The sequence below is a fragment of the Phoxinus phoxinus genome, assembly GCF_949152265.1.
Source record: "Phoxinus phoxinus genome assembly, chromosome: 14".
Lineage (NCBI taxonomy): Eukaryota > Metazoa > Chordata > Actinopteri > Cypriniformes > Leuciscidae > Phoxinus > Phoxinus phoxinus.
Window position 1 is genome coordinate 31,519,155 of NC_136889.1, and position 17,242 is coordinate 31,536,396.

At 41.1% G+C, this 17,242-nt stretch overlaps 1 protein-coding gene across 1 annotated transcript in view; it reads right to left on the reverse strand.

Moving 5' to 3' along the window:
- plpp4 (phospholipid phosphatase 4) overlaps positions 1-17,242 on the reverse strand; it is a 106,975-nt gene that overhangs the window by 15,544 nt on the left and 74,189 nt on the right. The window contains exons 4-5 of the mRNA XM_079634728.1: positions 14,212-14,275; positions 6,995-7,119 (exon numbers count right to left, since the gene is read on the reverse strand). Coding sequence (XP_079490854.1) covers positions 6,995-7,119; positions 14,212-14,275 — 189 coding nt within the window. The remainder of the gene's footprint in view (positions 1-6,994; positions 7,120-14,211; positions 14,276-17,242) is intronic.

Below are 17,242 nucleotides of genomic sequence, written 5' to 3' on the forward strand. Positions count from 1 at the left end.
GGTAAGTAGATTGGTAGCTGGTAGTTAAGGTGAGTAGTCTAGATCGTGTAGAGACGAGACACTGAAGGGAAAAGGTGGCTTATATAGGGAGTGTAATCATGACGTGCAGGTGATTAGAATTCAGAAATTCTCAGGCGTCAGCTTCACCGGGTTCTGCGTTAGGAGGAGACAAGGTTCAGAATAGGGTTTCAGGAGGGAAATGTGAAAGGATTGTGATATACGATACTTTGCAGGAAGGTTGAGCCGGTAGGTGATGTTGTTGAGCTGCCTCTGGATGGTGAATGGACCTATGTAGCGGGGATTCAGCTTATGGCAGGGCAGGTCGAAGACTGATATCTCGGGTAGATAACCATACTTTTTGACCAGGTTGATAGTGGGGTCTCGGATCTTCCGACGTTGGCTTGGGCTGCATGTCTTCGCACTACCTGCTGTAGTTGGACATGAGCTCCAGCCCTTGAGGTATTGGGAGATGTCTTGGGTCATAGTGGGCGACCAGTAGTGTTGACTGAGGAGCGAGAGGGTTCGCTGGCTACCTGGGTGTCCAGAAGGGGTAGGCAACAGGATGATGGTACGTAGATACGCCCTTCTGGACCTCCCGGCAGAAGCAGGTTCAGATTGTGTTGCTAGACAAATTTCTTCATCTAGAGACCAGAGGATGGGACTGACGATCATGGCTGGATGGGTTCTGAAGTAGTGGATTCAAGATCATGTTGATGAAGACGAGAGAGAGCATCTGCTTTGGAATTCTTATGTCCGGGTTGGTAAGTGACTATGAAGTCGAATCTTGTGAAGAAGAGGGACCATCTGGCTTGACGAGGATTGAGACGACGAGCTTCTCTGAGACATTCAAGGTTTCTATGGTCGGTGATTACTTCGAATTTGTGTTTATCTCCCTCCAGCCAATGGCTCCACTCTTCTACTGCAAGCTTGATGGCGAGGAGTTCCCTATTGCTGATGTCATAATTCTACTCCGCCGGGGACAGCTTTTTGGAGAAGGCACATGGATGGAGTCTGCTCCCACTCCTGTAGATGAAGTATCCACTTCTACGGTGAACTCAGGATTTGGATGGATCAGGATGGGAGCGGTGGCGAAAGCTTCATTGAGGGTGGCAAATGCAATGGTGGCTTCTGGGTTCCAGGACAGAGACTTGGGCCGGGTTTTGAGGAGTGAAGTCAAGGGTGAGCTGAGAAGACTGTAGTTGTGAATGAATCTACAGTAAAAAAAATTGCAAATCAGAGCAATCTCTGAAGTTCTTTGATGGTGATGGGTTGAGGCCAGGTCCGGATGGCTTCCACCTTCCTCTGGTCCATCTGGATGCTTCGTTGGTTTATGATGTAACCGAGAAAGTGGACTGTGGAACTCACATTTCTCTAACTTCAAGTAGAGATGTTGTTCTCTGAGGCTTTGGAGGACCTGCTTTACGTGATGGTGTTGTTAGATTCTGGAAGAATATCTGGATATCGTTGATATAGACAATGACAAATCGATGAAGGAAATCTCAGAATATCTCATTCATGTATCCTTGGAAGACCAAAGGAGCATTGGACAGGCCATAGGGTATGACCCGGTATCAAGCAAGCAGAGAGTCGTTGGGAAACTCGGATGGATTTCTGGATGAAGTTCTGTAATCCCATATTATCATCATGAATAACCATTAGTTGTCAAATCTCAGGATCTTGGCCTTGACGATAGGTTGTGAGGAGAGCGGTTTCATTCCATCTACTTGCCACGGCAAGTGTACAGAATTGCAAGGAGTTGGAACTCACTGATTGGTTACCTTGTTGAAGGTGAAAAAGTTGATCATGAACGGATAGAGTGGAGATGGTTTGACCGAAGACTTCTTTGAAATGCATTAGAAATGCAGACAATGACTTAGTAACGGGAACATCGGCTTGCCATAGCGATTGAGCCCACTGGAGAGCGCGTCCGGAAAGTAGAGAGATCACGATCGCAATGCGCGATCGATCGGTGGTGTAGAGGTGAGGTTGCATTTCAAAATGTAGATTGCACTGTAGAACAAACCCACTGCAATCCTCCACCTCGCCACAGTATGTCGCTGGTCGGGCCATGGGATAAGATTATTTGGATTGGATTTTTGGATCTGGACTGGACTGCTTTTTGATTCGGATTGCCCTTTTTGATGTGTTTGCTTGTTGTTACTTTTCCTGGTAATGGAGCCAGCAAGGACGAGGAAATCCTCCCCTGTCTGGGCTCAACAGAAGCATCGGTATCCTCATTTATTCCCGCTGGCACTGGCATTTTTGTGTTCTCCTGAATCGTCTGTTCCTTGTGAAAGGATATTTTCCAAGGCTGGAGAGGTTTTGTCCAAGAAGAGGAATTGTCTAAACCCCAACACACTTGAAAAAAATCTGTTTCTCAATAAAAATCAATGGTAATCCTACCTTCACCCACCCCAAACGGCAAACTCCTCTATATCCACAGTCCCATAAGCACAACACTGCACTAAAACTTTAACCATTCACGGCACAAAACCTCCCAGAAACAATTCTTAACTTTTCCCACCCCAGACTATTCTGTTGCAGTTTACTTTATTACACTCCCTCCAACATAAGCACTGCACTCGTTTCACTTTTGTTGTTCATACTGGCACTATCCAAACAATTTATGAATAATTAATGAATTGTGTGTGTGACAGTTGTTTTTGCACAAGTAAATTCAGTCAAAGAAAGATACATATTGTATTTTATACCCAGGCAATGGACAAAATGTCTGCTAATGTACTTTTATTATTGCAAATGAAAGGTTACAGATATTACAGTGAGAAGAAAATACATAAATAAATGAAATGGGGGATCGGGATACGGACATCATAAGTCTGCTCAGGTCATTGGTTCAGAATTACTTAATTTGTCTGCTATATCATTGCACAGTAGCTAGGTGTCACTAGTGAGCAATAATGAATGAAGCTTTGAGTAATGAACCTTTGGGTGAAGCAATGGGCTGCGAGGTCTCAGTGGTTCAGGAAGCCTCATTTTGCCATCACTACCGATGACAACCAAGACGATGAACGGAGACAACGGGGAACAACAGGACTTTAGGTAAGTAGATCAGTAGCTGGTAAGTAGATCAGTAGCTGGTAAGTAGATCAGTAGCTGGTAAGTAGATCAGTAGCTGGTAAGTAGATCAGTAGCTGGTAAGTAGATCAGTAGCTGGTAAGTAGATCAGTAGCTGGTAAGTAGATCAGTAGCTGGTAAGTAGATCAGTAGCTGGTAAGTAGATCAGTAGCTGGTAAGTAGATCAGTAGCTGGTAAGTAGATCAGTAGCTGGTAAGTAGATCAGTAGCTGGTAAGTAGATCAGTAGCTGGTAAGTAGATCAGTAGCTGGTAAGTAGATCAGTAGCTGGTAGTGTTCAGGTGCATAGTCTAGGTCGTGTAGAGACAAGACCAGACACTGAAGTGAAGGGAACGGTGGCTGATATAGGGAGTGTAATCATGATGTGCAGGTGCAGGTGATTAGAATTCAGGTGACTGATCGGGTGGGCGGAGTGTAGTGATCAGGTGCAGTGGGCGGAAGGGATGGCTCTGTTGACTCCGTGACAGGCATCTGGTTGCAGACATCACTTTATTTTAATATTAAAAATGAATTAAAAGAATGATGATTCTGTGTCGTGACCCTATTTAAATAATTACAAAAACAACTTTTACATGAACCTGATTGACCGATAAACCATTCAATCATATTTCACTCTTTATATTAATTTTATGGATATTTCAGCAAACAGTTTGCTTTATATATTCAATTTAAAGAGGGTAAACCTTAAAATGTTTAACTGAAGCGTTTTGTTCTTAATCGTGATGGTATTTTACTTTATCATACTTTAACTCAGCTAATGTCAATGGTATTACCCATTAAGATGTTATTATCCTCATATCAACCTTATTTAAATTAGAGAATGGGATCTGAGTCAGGATGCTTTTGTAAAAGAGATTCTTAATCTCAGTAAGACTGGAGCACACTTACTCATTTGATTAAATAACAAAACATAACATAACAAATAGCATAAAACAACACGGATGCATCTCGATTGCCTTGGATTTGTGTCTATTTTTTGTCTATTTTTCTATGCAAAAAGCATTTTTCAGGATTAATTTAATTTATTATAGGATTTAAAGTGAAACATAGGATATCTACGTTGATAAAACCAGGGTAAACTTGAGTCTTACTTAGACAGGTTTAATTTTTGTTTTTGATGAATAGGAGGGGCAATAACAAAAGTCTTTTTGCTTCTCAACTTGCTATCTTGACAAAAGCAACTGAAAATGACTTTTGAAGTGTTATCCTTCTGTTAGTCAAATCAAGGGCTTGGGGGAAGGCTAAAAAAAGCATGCGTTACAAAGTCAGACTTTGGAGTTTCTGTATAAATTTATTTGCCTGCATGTCATTGTCCTAATATGGAATAAATGCACTTATTTACAAGCATTTGCTCTCTACACGATGAATTAAAGAATGATTGTGCCTGCAGTAAGTGCCAAGGCGCCATAACATCTGAAAACCAAAGAGTCTTTCAGCTTAATAAATTCACCAACTCTAATCCTCACGACCTCAAGAGTAGCAGACTATAAAACAACTTTTCCTTCATCGTTTTCTTCCTTTGTTCTTCTATGCAACCACTCTGAACAGTTTCTAAGTATTTTTACAGGCCTATACATACCAGATGCATCTGAAGCATAAAATACAGATATTTTTATTGATTATAACCTTGCAACAAATGGTATTTTATATTCTGAGATCCTTTATGAGTAACTCAATATCACCGTCTTTCACTGTAAAGGCAAGATCCCTGTGCTGAACTATAAAGCCAGACGAGTCTAAAGGCTTTGTACAGATGGTACGCAGGCATGATGTTTGGCTTTCATAGTGACGTTTATTCTTCTTTCTTTAACAGTTAAAGACAAGGGTTTGGAACCACTGTTGTAGATGCATTCAGTGTCCTTGACAGCAGATGTTGTTGTCACTTGATGCAATCACCTTAAAAAGTCAGTTGGCGTTGCTGTGTGTTGTTCAATATCTAATCACTTTTCATATCCTGATGGTGCTGCTGATAGGTCCTTTACATGCAATCAGCAAGTAATCACACCATTAGCACATTCTGCAGGGCACAAGCTGATTGGCCTCTGCTTATTCTGAACATTTAAATAATCTGGTTCAGTGTTCGCTGTAGGCCAGTCCTGAACTGCTTTTTGGCGCCGTTCTCTCGCTAACTTCCCTCCGTTTTGTTCACTCAGATGCAAATCATTGCTTATGTTGCACGAGTACCCACTACTTGTGGAACCATTGCAATGTATTTAAATGTAACGCACTTTTGTATGTAGCCCTTGATCACTTGGAATCAGCAATGAGTTTGGAAGAAAAATAAGGTTTGCCTGAATGAGAACCCATTACAAATAATATAGGCATTGGCATGAGCTTGCAAGAGAAAGCAGTGAGATTGTTCATGCAGTGCAAATCCAACCAAGTGCAAAAATGATTTGGCTAATGGAGGATGATTTTTAGATGATTTTAGTCAAAATGGCTGAAAAATCATTAATACAGTCACTAGTACCACATTGTTCCGAATATAAGATAATGTTTTTTTCTTAGAAATACATCTGAAAAATCGGTTTTGTCTTATATTCAGTGTCTAGACATTTCAAAAATACACCCACAACAATAAATATGCATAAAACGAGTGTGCCAAGAAATACGGTGTGTCAGAGTGTAACGTTAGGAAATCCCGAGCACAAGAAGACAGTCTTAAAAACACAAACAGTCAAATAAAAGCTAACCGTCCAAGAGCTGCGTGACTGTCATGTTTACATGTCTCGTGGACGGGACCAAACTTCCACCGTACGTGATTTTAAAACGTAAGACTGTACCCAGATTTCAAAAATACAATAAGATTTCACTTCTATTGTTATTTAAATTTTGCTAGGCAACATGGTTTTCACTATGAGATGGATAGTCTGATTGTTATATAATTCAGATGGGCTACAGGTTATCTTCATGTTATGATAAAAAGTGTTTATTTTTAAATGTTCCACTCCTCATCTCCAGCAAGGACCATCAGGCATTCGGCCTCGCCATCGGTCCCTAGAGTAGAACATATAGAATGACTAGTGTTCTTGCATATCAGGGCCGTACGCAGGGTTTTATAAATACCGAGGTCCCATAAATGATATTGCTTGGGGGTTTCGGGCGATCCGAAGAGGATACAGAAAACATAGCTTGCATGACACCATGTTTTATATGAAAATGAGTCATTTTACAAGACAATTTGTTAATTTATTTCACTAACACATAGTGCACGTTCTAACTAGGTAAGTTTAAGCCTTATTGGCTCAGGCACACATACTTTAACTGGTTTAGGCCAATAGTTAACATACCTAAGGTTATGGCACCCAGGTACACACTGCTACTTGCAAGTCACTAGTTAAATATCTTTGTGCTTTGATAGCCCAGATAGCCTCTAGATTTTAAGCAATGCATCTTGGCGATAGATCTGCTGTAGTGTCCTGTTGTCTTTCTGATGTGTCTGTTGAGAGGATTTATATATTTCTATCAATACAGAAGTATGTTTTACATATAGCAGCATGATTGCATATCGGCTTGTATTTGTATCATCTCCTTTGTTTTTTTGTCTTGTTGAGGAATTTGTGTGTGCCTATTCATGCAGCAGCACCATATCTTTGTAGCATGTCAATACTCTAGTCCGCCAAGACCAAATACATTATCATATTCATTAAAATGATTCAGAGAATTGTCATGATTGAAATATACATTAGGGATGCACAATATCTCTGCTACCATATCAAGAATGAGAATGTGGAAAATGTCTGTTTGCATCACTGTAGCTTGGTTCTGATTGGAGCAGATGCTGCCTGTTACAACTGACAATGCTCTCCCCTATACACGTTTGAAAGTTTAGCCAACTAAAATATCTTGTACAACTAAAGCAGATCAAACAATGTGTTAAGCTTACGCATTGGCACTTACAGGACGAATGGCTGCTGGGAAAACTCTTCCGACCCTCAGACACTAGGTCTGGCTCTCCAGTACACAGCATCTTGGGATTCATTTGGCCATCAGGGAAACAGCGGTGGAAGTAGTCTGGCCTTGGCCTGAGATCAAGATGAACATCAGAGATCTCAGCCAATGGTAAGAGCATGATTACAAATAAAAGCACACATATCATAATAAAGGGGTGCAAAACTCAGTTCCCAGAGGGCCACAGCCCTGCAGAGTTCAACACACATACCAGGTGGTACAGCGGTCATGTGGTACAAGTTACTCTCAGAAAAACACCAGTTTACAAGCTGTAATTACAAGTTAAGAATGTGAATGCTTTTTACAAGTAAGAATCTCGAAATTATGCCCTCCAGGAATTGATTTTTGCACCCCTGTCCTAATAAATCTTTATACAACAGAGGTCTTCAACCCTGCTCATGGGGACACACTGTTCTACAGAGTTTAGCTCCAAACTCACCAGAACCAGCTAATCAAGTTCTTCAGGATTGCTTGAAAATCACAGGCAAGGAAATGGGTCTATCTAGCACAATAATCATAGTGATGGATGATCTGTTATCTAGTTATTAAATCACTGTATTTATTTAGGTGGAACTAATGTTTCCAAGCCTCTGAACTACATAATAAACACCACTTATATGTACAAAATTTTGCAATTATCCATGTTTTGTATTTTTTGTATTTGTTTACGATATTCTGTTCTAGGCCTACTGGCCATCCAGCCAGAGTGTTTCCCTGCCTATAGCCTAAGACGCTAGGAGAGCTTCCACCATCCATCAGCATAGAACATCTCAGTGTGACTTTGCTTCCCTGAGAAGGGAACTAGATGCTGCATCAGTAGCTGGTGCTATGGGGAACACCCTCCAGGTGTGATGGTTAACTGAAGCCTGTATAGTATCACACCAATGTATTGCTTGTGGAACTTACTGCAGAGTCCAATGAATCAAATGGGTCCACCTCTTTGGATCTAAGGGATGGAGCTTAACCTAATTTAGTTTGAGGGACAGGGGTAAGGTTAGGGCTAGGGTGTGGCTGGAACTTCTTAATTCACCGATAAGGTCCAGACAGGGGGAGCTTTACGTCAAGCTCCACCCATTGTCTCTGTCGTGAGCAGCCTTTCAATTTTAAAGGGTAACTAAACCCCTGGTCAGAGCCTGACTCCACCCACTGGCAATATTTGAAAAATGCTGGAAAAGTGGGCAGAGCCCAGTGGAGGGGGGGCGTACACCTGAGACGTGTCTCTCTGTAGGCAAGGGCGGGGTTAGCTGGTACCCTCTTACATCACAGGGTACCACAACTGCCAATAGGAAAATTCAACTGCAGTAGCCACCGTTCAACCTGAAGAGGGCAGCACTCAGACGTTTTTACACCATATATTGTAGAAATAAAACACTTTATACCCAAATGTCAAAAACATTACTTGAATCAATGAACAGCATTACTAAAGCCCCAGTCTTACAGATCATTAACTAAAAAAAGTTGTTTTAGGGTTTAGTTACCCTTTAAGCTGATACACCACATATTAATGTCATTATCCATGTTTTCATGGACACTTTCCAATTGATGAATCCGAACATAGTGTTTACATTAACGCTAAATAAAGTGATCACAAGCTTCAAATCGGATTTAATCTTTTGACATGCACAATGCGCGAATATACAGAGCAGCTGTTGTCTTATACTATCCATCCTCCTTTTCTTTGTTTTAAAAAGCAGACCAAATATTTATCTATTTTGGGTCATAATTAGGAGACGACGAGCGCACAAAGCTTTATGAAATGATGTTTATATTAATCAAGGAGTAAAAACGCAGATGAGAGTCCGAAGCAAGCACTTGTGGGACAACGCTGTTCTGCACCACTTCACAGAAGATGAGTGGACAGAGAATTTTAGATTAAATTTCAATCGGTTTTTATTCCGATTGAGGTGTTTACATGGAGCATTTTCATTCAGTTTGGATGGGTGACCATATTTATATTTCCAAAAAAGAGGACACTCGGCCCGGCCTCTAGACACAAATTCAGACAGGCTTCTCAGAGGTTAATTAACATGCTTTATTATGCCTCAAGGGTGCAAAAATAACTACTGTAATAAAATAAAATAAAATCTTTAACAACCTGTAACAAAATAATAGCTCTCTTTTCAAAAAAATAATAATAATATGAAAAAATGTTCTACATAGGACATCTCCTGTGTTAGAAAATTTAGCTTCAACAAAATATCTCCTATTACCCTAAGATAAATACTCAAAGATAAAACAGTCTCACAAAGATACTAACTTAACAAGCAAAAATTATCTATACTTTTAATCTTTAGTTGTCTTCTTCATCCTGCTTTTCTTCTTCATCCTGCTTTTCTTCTTCATCCTGCTTTTCATCCTGCTTGTCTTCTTCATCCTGCTTTTTTTTCTTCATCCTGCTTTTCTTCTTCATCCTGCTTTTTTTTCTTCATCCTGCTTGTCTTACCATCCATATTTTGCTGTAGAGCTGATCTTTCCCAGAAGTTTTCGGTTGCTCAACAAATAAGCACAAAAGTCTTTGCAAGAAGCGTCTTTGAAATTGTATTGCACTAATAGAATCCCCTTCAGTGACTCAACAGACAGCTGGTTCCTCTCCTTGGTCCACTGGCTCTGCATCAGTGTGACATTGTGAGAGGGAAGTGCAAAGACAAACTGTGCAATCTTCAGTAGCTGTGAGTAACATGCAATGTTTTTTGCCTTCTCAAAATATTTGGTCCACTAGCAGGCCACTGAACTCCTCATCACTGTTGCGCATTTCTGATCATTTCTTAAGATTGGCAACCTGGTCAAAACACTTGACATCATCAACTTCCACCCCCTTCTCTCCAAAATACTTGATGCAGGCCTCCACATCATTCCAGTTTGGTGGCTCACTCAGATCCATCCACATGAATGTTGAGAACTCTTCCATGGGAGTCATCCACTTCTCCAGATACTCCAGACATGCACTGTACAGGCCTTGCAATTCAGCACAGAACTGGTCAGAGCCCTTACCATGTCCATCTTTGCGCTTTTGTGCCAGTAGTCCCTTAGCTTTAAGGGACATGAAGTTGTTGCTCTTGCGTTGAAGAAGAATGGTGTGGATATTGTTCAATATTTTCCTCACCTCCATAATGGACATGTTCTCCTGTTCCATTTCTTGAATGTGGGTGTGGAACACAGACATGAGTGAGTGCATTTGCCAGAGGTAGATCTCAGCGAAGTCATTTTCAAAAAAAATCTGGAGTACTATGTTTGGCTTTTGCTGAGACAGAAAATATGCATTTAAAGCTGGAAACATCAGTATCATCCTCTCAATGCTTGGGAACAATGACAGCCACCTTGTCTTGCTGTGAGTGAGGATCCTTCTGTAATCAATCTCAACAAAATCACAGTACTCCTTCAGGCTCTCAGTGCGCACGGTGTAAATGTGGAAGTACTGGTAGATTTTGAGCATGATATTCTCAATGTCAACATCTATTGTGTCTGCCCCATAATGAGCACAATTATTCAATATGTGTGCTGGGCAACCCACACCGATCATCAGTCTTGTTCTGCAGCAACCTCTTCAAATTTGCAAACACATTCTTTCCTGCTTCATCACGTCAGATTCCTCCAAACTGTGTGTTGCAATTGTTGCCAGTAAATGCAATACATTTTTCAGACAAATTGTTTTTTGCCAGTGTTTCAGTGAGATATTTTGCGATGGTTTCTGCTGTCTCATTAGGTGTGTCTTTAACCTCAATCAATTTTGTTTGCACACCACCCTTCTTCCAGTCAAAATATTGGATTATGATTGGGAATATTTTCACTGCTCCGTGGTTACTCCCGTCTGTAGAAACACCACAGTACTGGATTTCTTTGAGTGCTTCATGAGCGACTTCAACAGAGTGGGACGCTATAACCCCATTGACGATGGCGAGTCTGGAAATTACTTTTTTAGCAAGGTACTGGTGCAATCCATGGACCTGTAGCTGTTGTGGTGTTTCACTGTATGAATTGCCATCGCACCTTCCACTGCATTTACAGCACCCTCTGTTTTCCCAGGTCTAACAAAGAACTCAGTCAACTTTGCAGAAGAACTCTCACCTCGCACAGCTTTTTTATGTTTGTCGGTGTCCATGTGAGCTTTGGGATCTCCAACAACTTTATTAGACACTGAAACATATGTGTCAGCTTTGCACACGGTGCACTCCGCCTCCCACTTGTCCCGATCGGGACGGTATGTGGGAATTTTTTTTGCAGTTCAACTGCGAAGCTGCACTTACACTTTGGCATTTTGTGTGCAATGCTGCTCCACTCAATGTGTATGTGCGCGTCGCGGACATTTCCGGGAAAAATGGGACGTTTGGTCAATCTATTTTAAACCAATTGAAATTGGAATTCAATGCACCATGTAAATGCACCTATTGATGTCACCTATGCCTCAAAAAGACATGCTCGTGCCATCACCCCTCAGATCTCCAACAAAGGAAGCAAAAACAAGGACAGAGGTTCACTTGTGTTGCATCAGTAGCTGACATTATGGACACAGTATACCACTACAAAATAGCTGAAGCAGAAACTGATATTATCCTCCAAGGAAGCCCCCCTAAACAATACTTTGGAAGAAGTTACACTCATCGGGCACAGCGTTAGTTCAGACAGGCCACGTAGGCATAGGCTGCAATCAGCTGACGTGGTCAGCTGTCAAATCACTCCAACAACTACCATTCTCCTATTAGACCGGGAGGATACGTGGCACTACTGCTTGGAAAGCATGCTCAAACTGCTCGCAACCCTCCCGCCCTCACCACTATAAGTATAATGCATATTTCTGTACACCTTCTGGCTGTCGTCTCTTTGTTTCAGATTACCAAGGCTTTCAAGTCCTAGCTGTCACGGACATCATCGCCGAGAAACAGTCATCCTCATAGCCAAGCTACAGTATAGATGTCCAGGGATTTACTGCTACGTCTACATGTTAAAACTGTTTTACTTTAAAATCTGTATATCACTCAAGCTGATAGTTCTATGGGGGGTTAATGCTAAGGCTCTGTATGTCATTAATTATGGAGCAAGAACCCCCATAAGGAACCATACCACCAAAGATAAATTGTGTTTAATAAACCCAAGTAACTTACCAAAGTGGTCTTATCTGAACTAGTAGAGTTTGCATGAATGCCCAGTGGCAAAATCAATTAATGAGCCTCATTAGCTGCAGAAATAGCATTTCTTGTTTCAAGAACACTCCATGAGGCTGACTCCAACAGTTATAACTGAGAGTCTGTCAAACCCTGAAGGACCACGGGCAAATCCCATGAAGGAATATGTGTAGGCCTTAGTCGTCTCCACACATAAAGTGGGAAACCAAAGAATGTTTTCACTGAACCAATAAAGCAGTGGACTGGGTCCAACTCCAACTCCCTGCACCACAACACAAAGAGCCGTGACTTATAAGAATAAAGACGCTTCATAGATTCAATTCAAAATGGTTTCAGTTATCTCAGAAGAAAGGCCAGAACCAATCAGAGTGCTCCGTACAGAGGCCAGAACCAAAAGGTCAAACAGATACATCTTTGCCTTATCAAACCTCTGCTTACTTACTCACACTTACTACTTGAGGGTGTAAGCTCCACTTATGGTCCTCAAACTGTGCCTTAAATAGTTTTGTCGGGTTTTATCAGATCAGTGTGTTACGCCTGATGGAGTCTGTTGGCGTCTGTTGGAGCTTGTTTCCCTGTTGGTCAGTGCGGTGTGAATTGGCCTGTACTAGTATCTGATTTTGCAGATAGTTCACTTCTGATTATAAAAATTAAGACTTGTAAAGTACTTGCTCTGCTTTTGGATGATTTTGTTCCATTTGCAATCAAGATGTGCCAATTGATCACTGTGGTATTTGTCCTGCCAGGCATTGAAAACTATTGAAAATATATTCTGGCCTTAGGAAAAAATGCTTTGGTGGACACACGCCCCAAGTCTACTCCCAGCTTCAGCCGATCTGGAACAGAACCCCCCTGACAGACAGAAACTTGTTCTATGCCTACTCAGTGGGCCGGACGGCCTTGATAGAGCATGTCCCAGCCCACCAAAGAGGTATCCGTCTTGATCGTCTTGCGATCACAGACCGCATCTAGCCAGACATCTTGCGTCAAAAACCAGGGTCGTGTTCAAAGTAAAAGAGTACAAAATCCCTTGCAATTAACTCGAATAACTCTGTGGTGAGAATGCCAACTTGGGGTTACCCAAGTGAATCGTTGATCCACCACTGAAACAATTTCATTTGGAGCTGGCCCAGCAGAATTAGGAAAATATCCGCTGTAAAAGCCAGACTCTACCTGGGAAGGAGGCACTTCCTCTGTGGTTCCTTTCTCCAAAAGAGAAGGTATTTCCTTTCTGAGTACTGGAGTTTTCCTTTAGTACTGGACAACAGTCGTGGAAAGCACTCTGTTGAAGCGAGACAAACCATGTCGAAATTGGTTTAACCATGTTGTATAGTTTGTAGAATCCAGCAAGCTACATTGAGCAGAAGTCACATAATTTCCTCAGAAAGAAGGTGAGTTGACAGTCAGATGGGCAGTTAAGTGCTGCTTGAGCAAGTACTTCACACACACACATCAATATGTGTCATCCTTTGTAATGAAACTCTCAAAGAAGGTTGTCTGAAAATTATTCTCTAAAGTGAGAATAGGAAGATAACGCCTCACTGCACAGGTCAGATCAACCACTTCCTGAAGAAAAGAAATCTGAGGAGTAATGTCGCGAGTATGTCCTTTTGAGATACAGTACAGGTGACGTGTCTCGATGGGTGGTGCAAGAACCATCAGCCAGTAAATTGCTGTGATTCTAGACAATCGTAATACCTGAAGGGTGTTCCATATAGCATCAGCTACTGACACAGCACTACAAAACATGAGAAGTCCACCATTGTTTCCTAACTGTGCCAATCTAATCAACATTAGCTTGCGTTCAGCTTGTGTCTGTCTTTGTTCCCCCCTCCAGTGTGTATTTATATCACCTGGCCTTCTTTACTTCCATTGTAAGTGCCTTACTGTAGCTGTGATTTTTATTTTATTTTGTAAAGAATACTTAAAGATGAGTCTAAAATCCTTTCAGTGATTCCAGTTTTTAATCATCCCGGAACATTCCTTTAAAGTGGTCTAACATTTAATTATTATGGAAATGATACAGAAATCATGTTTTTACATTACCTGCCAACTATCAACTTGATGGTATTTGTGAAGACGCCGTTCAAAGCTAGTGCGAGAGATACCGCTGCAAAATAGAGAAAACAAGAGACAAGCAGATTAATAATGACTCTGTTAGACAGCATTCACAGTTAAGTGACCTTTCTAATCTGATATCAGCCTTAAACAATCCACTATATTATGTCCTAAACAGCATCCGTTGTCTTCATGATTGATGCCTGTTAAATACTCGATTTATATTTACATTTAACCATTTAGCAGATGCTTTTGTCCAAAGCTACTTACAAATAAGAACAATAGAAGCAGTTAAACCAACAAAATAGTAACAATATGTAAGTGTTGTGACAAGTCCCAGTTAGTCTAGCACAGTACACAGTGCATATACAAAAAAAAGAACATTGTTGACTACAGAGCAGGATTTATTTGTCGTAGGTTTCAACTGAAATTCCTTGTTAACTGTAAAACCTTTTCAGGTACACTTTTCAGATGTCTGATAATAATGGAGAGTGAGTTGACAAAGATAATTATCCTGTGGATTAACCACTCCAACCAGGGTGGATTACTCACAAATTGTACTTATTTAAAATTACATGGCGAGAATTATAATTTGTAACAATCTATTACATTACACATTTTAGATTACATAATCTGATTACTTTTGACATAACTTTTTAATATGAAAGCATGTTACTGCCACTGAATAAAAAATAAAAAAGGTAATTGTGAACTTTCATCTCACAATTCTGACTTTTTTCTCAGAATTGCATGATATAAACTCACAATTGCAAGTTATAAAGTCAGAATTGCGTGGCATAAGGTTGCAATTGTGTTATAAAAAATAATCCCTTCAGAATTGGACTTTATAACTAGCAATTGCGATACCAAGCAAATCTTCTTTTCTCAGAATTGTGAGCAATTGCAAAAAAAATCTGAATTGTGAAATAAAAATTCCCAATTAAATTTGTTTTAATCTAGTGGCAAAGACAAGCTTCCATACATTTATCACATTGATTTGAATATAATAATATTGTACCATATTGATATAAAGTTACAAAGAGAAAAAAATATATACATTATTTTTGTTATCAACAACATGAAGTGCATTAAACATTACATTATATCAGGGTTTCATCAAGGAACTCAGTGGACATTTACTTTCAATTCTGAAAGAGGAAATGCTCCCTGAAACTGTATTTTTGACAGAGAGTGGAAATGGCAAAAAGGAAAATAATTTTTGACAAATGTTTCAACTTCCCTTTTGAGGGAACTCATCATAGTAGAGACGCTGTGGGGTCGTCCCTGCATGATTGCGTCCTGAAGCACATGTGAAATCAGTCCACTGGTATAGCGGGACGTCACAGGTGGGGTGACGTCATGACCAGGAAGCTATAAAGAGCGTGTGGACCAAACAATGTCAGCTTCTGTGCTTTCAGCAAGCGCTTTGTTTTGAACTGTCCTTGACTTTTAATTGTAGTCTGTTTAAGCACTATATCATCATTTAGAAAGGAGTTATGGTGAAGGTGAACAAACAACAGTTTAAATGCGTTTTATGTTTGGGAGCGGAGCATGCACGGTCAGCTCGAGGGGGCGGACTGTGTTCATTGTGAGCGGCTCTTGGAGAGTGCCTAAGCTTGCCGTCCTCACGGTTCGGGTCCAGATGTCGCCGAGGCACAGCGGCAGCTCAGATCGTGGGAATCGCAAATGGATCTAGTGGAGGGGTTTGAGACAGGACCAGTCTTTTCGCTGCCTAAAGTGGAACAGACGCTCAAGAACTATCTGTCTTCTAATACGGCATCGTCCCTCAACCCACCGAGCCACGTAGAACAACTTCGGCTTTGGTGGGTAAGGCTTACATCGCACCAGGTCAGGCCAGTGCGTGTCTACATACCATGTCGCTTTTGCAGGCACACACACACACACACACACACACACACACACACACACACACACACACACACACACACACACACACACACACACACACACACACACACACACACACACACACACACACACACACACACACACACACACACTCTCAGCCAAAGTCTTCTAGAGGGAAGACAGATCTTAGAACTGTCATTCACGCTAAGGCTTCGGCAAAGAGGTCCTGACGCTTATGGGGGGAACGGTCCACACCTCATTATACAATGCCCGTTTCCCCTCTGTGCCCTCAGGGGACCGTTCTGCCAACCTCGCCACCCTTGGTGCTTCGGGGCTCAGCGGTTTTCTAGCGAGTTCAAGTCTCAGTGTCTGCCCGGGTTCGTTGTGGCACTGGGACACTCACACCCTCCAAGGAAGTTACCAGGAGCCAGTTCGGTTGTTCCTTGCCCGTTATTCACTTCAGGGTGCCGAGTTGACCCCTTGCATATAGCACCAGAGGTCAGTCTCGAGATACTGGTTCCTTTAGTAAAACATCTGCCAAACATCTGCCAAATGTGTCTCCGTGGGTCCTGCACAATGTAAAAAGAGGCTACACTGAATTTGGTTCTTGCCAACTTCGATTTCAACCGGGTCCTTCCCTCAGTGGTTGGCCTCTGGTAATGGAACAAGAAGGAGTAACTCTCTTGGACAGTTTGACTATTTATAGCTTCCTGTGCTACTTTACCATCCCAATTTTACTCCTGCTGTCTGTATCTCTACCCATTAAAAAGTCTGTTCATCTGCTTGAAGAACATTTTTTTTTGAAGGGATGAAGGTTATGTTAAAGCACTGTGCAGTTCAGACTCGAATCAAAGCATAAAATGCGTATTGTATTACATTATATGCACTGACATAACCAGGTCTTACCAAGACCAATAAGCCTTTTGATAACATTGATCGTTTTATGATTCTTAATGCTGACTTGATTATTTATTTCCAAAACCTTAGAAGCATTAAAAGCCAGCATTACAATAATGTTATTATAATAACTGTTTTTATTTATTACCTTGTTATTTATTAACTTGTAGGCTTTGCATTATGATATGGCACTAATGTACATTTGGTAAAAGTGTATTGTCAACTTGAATATTAGCATAAAGATGTTAGCCTC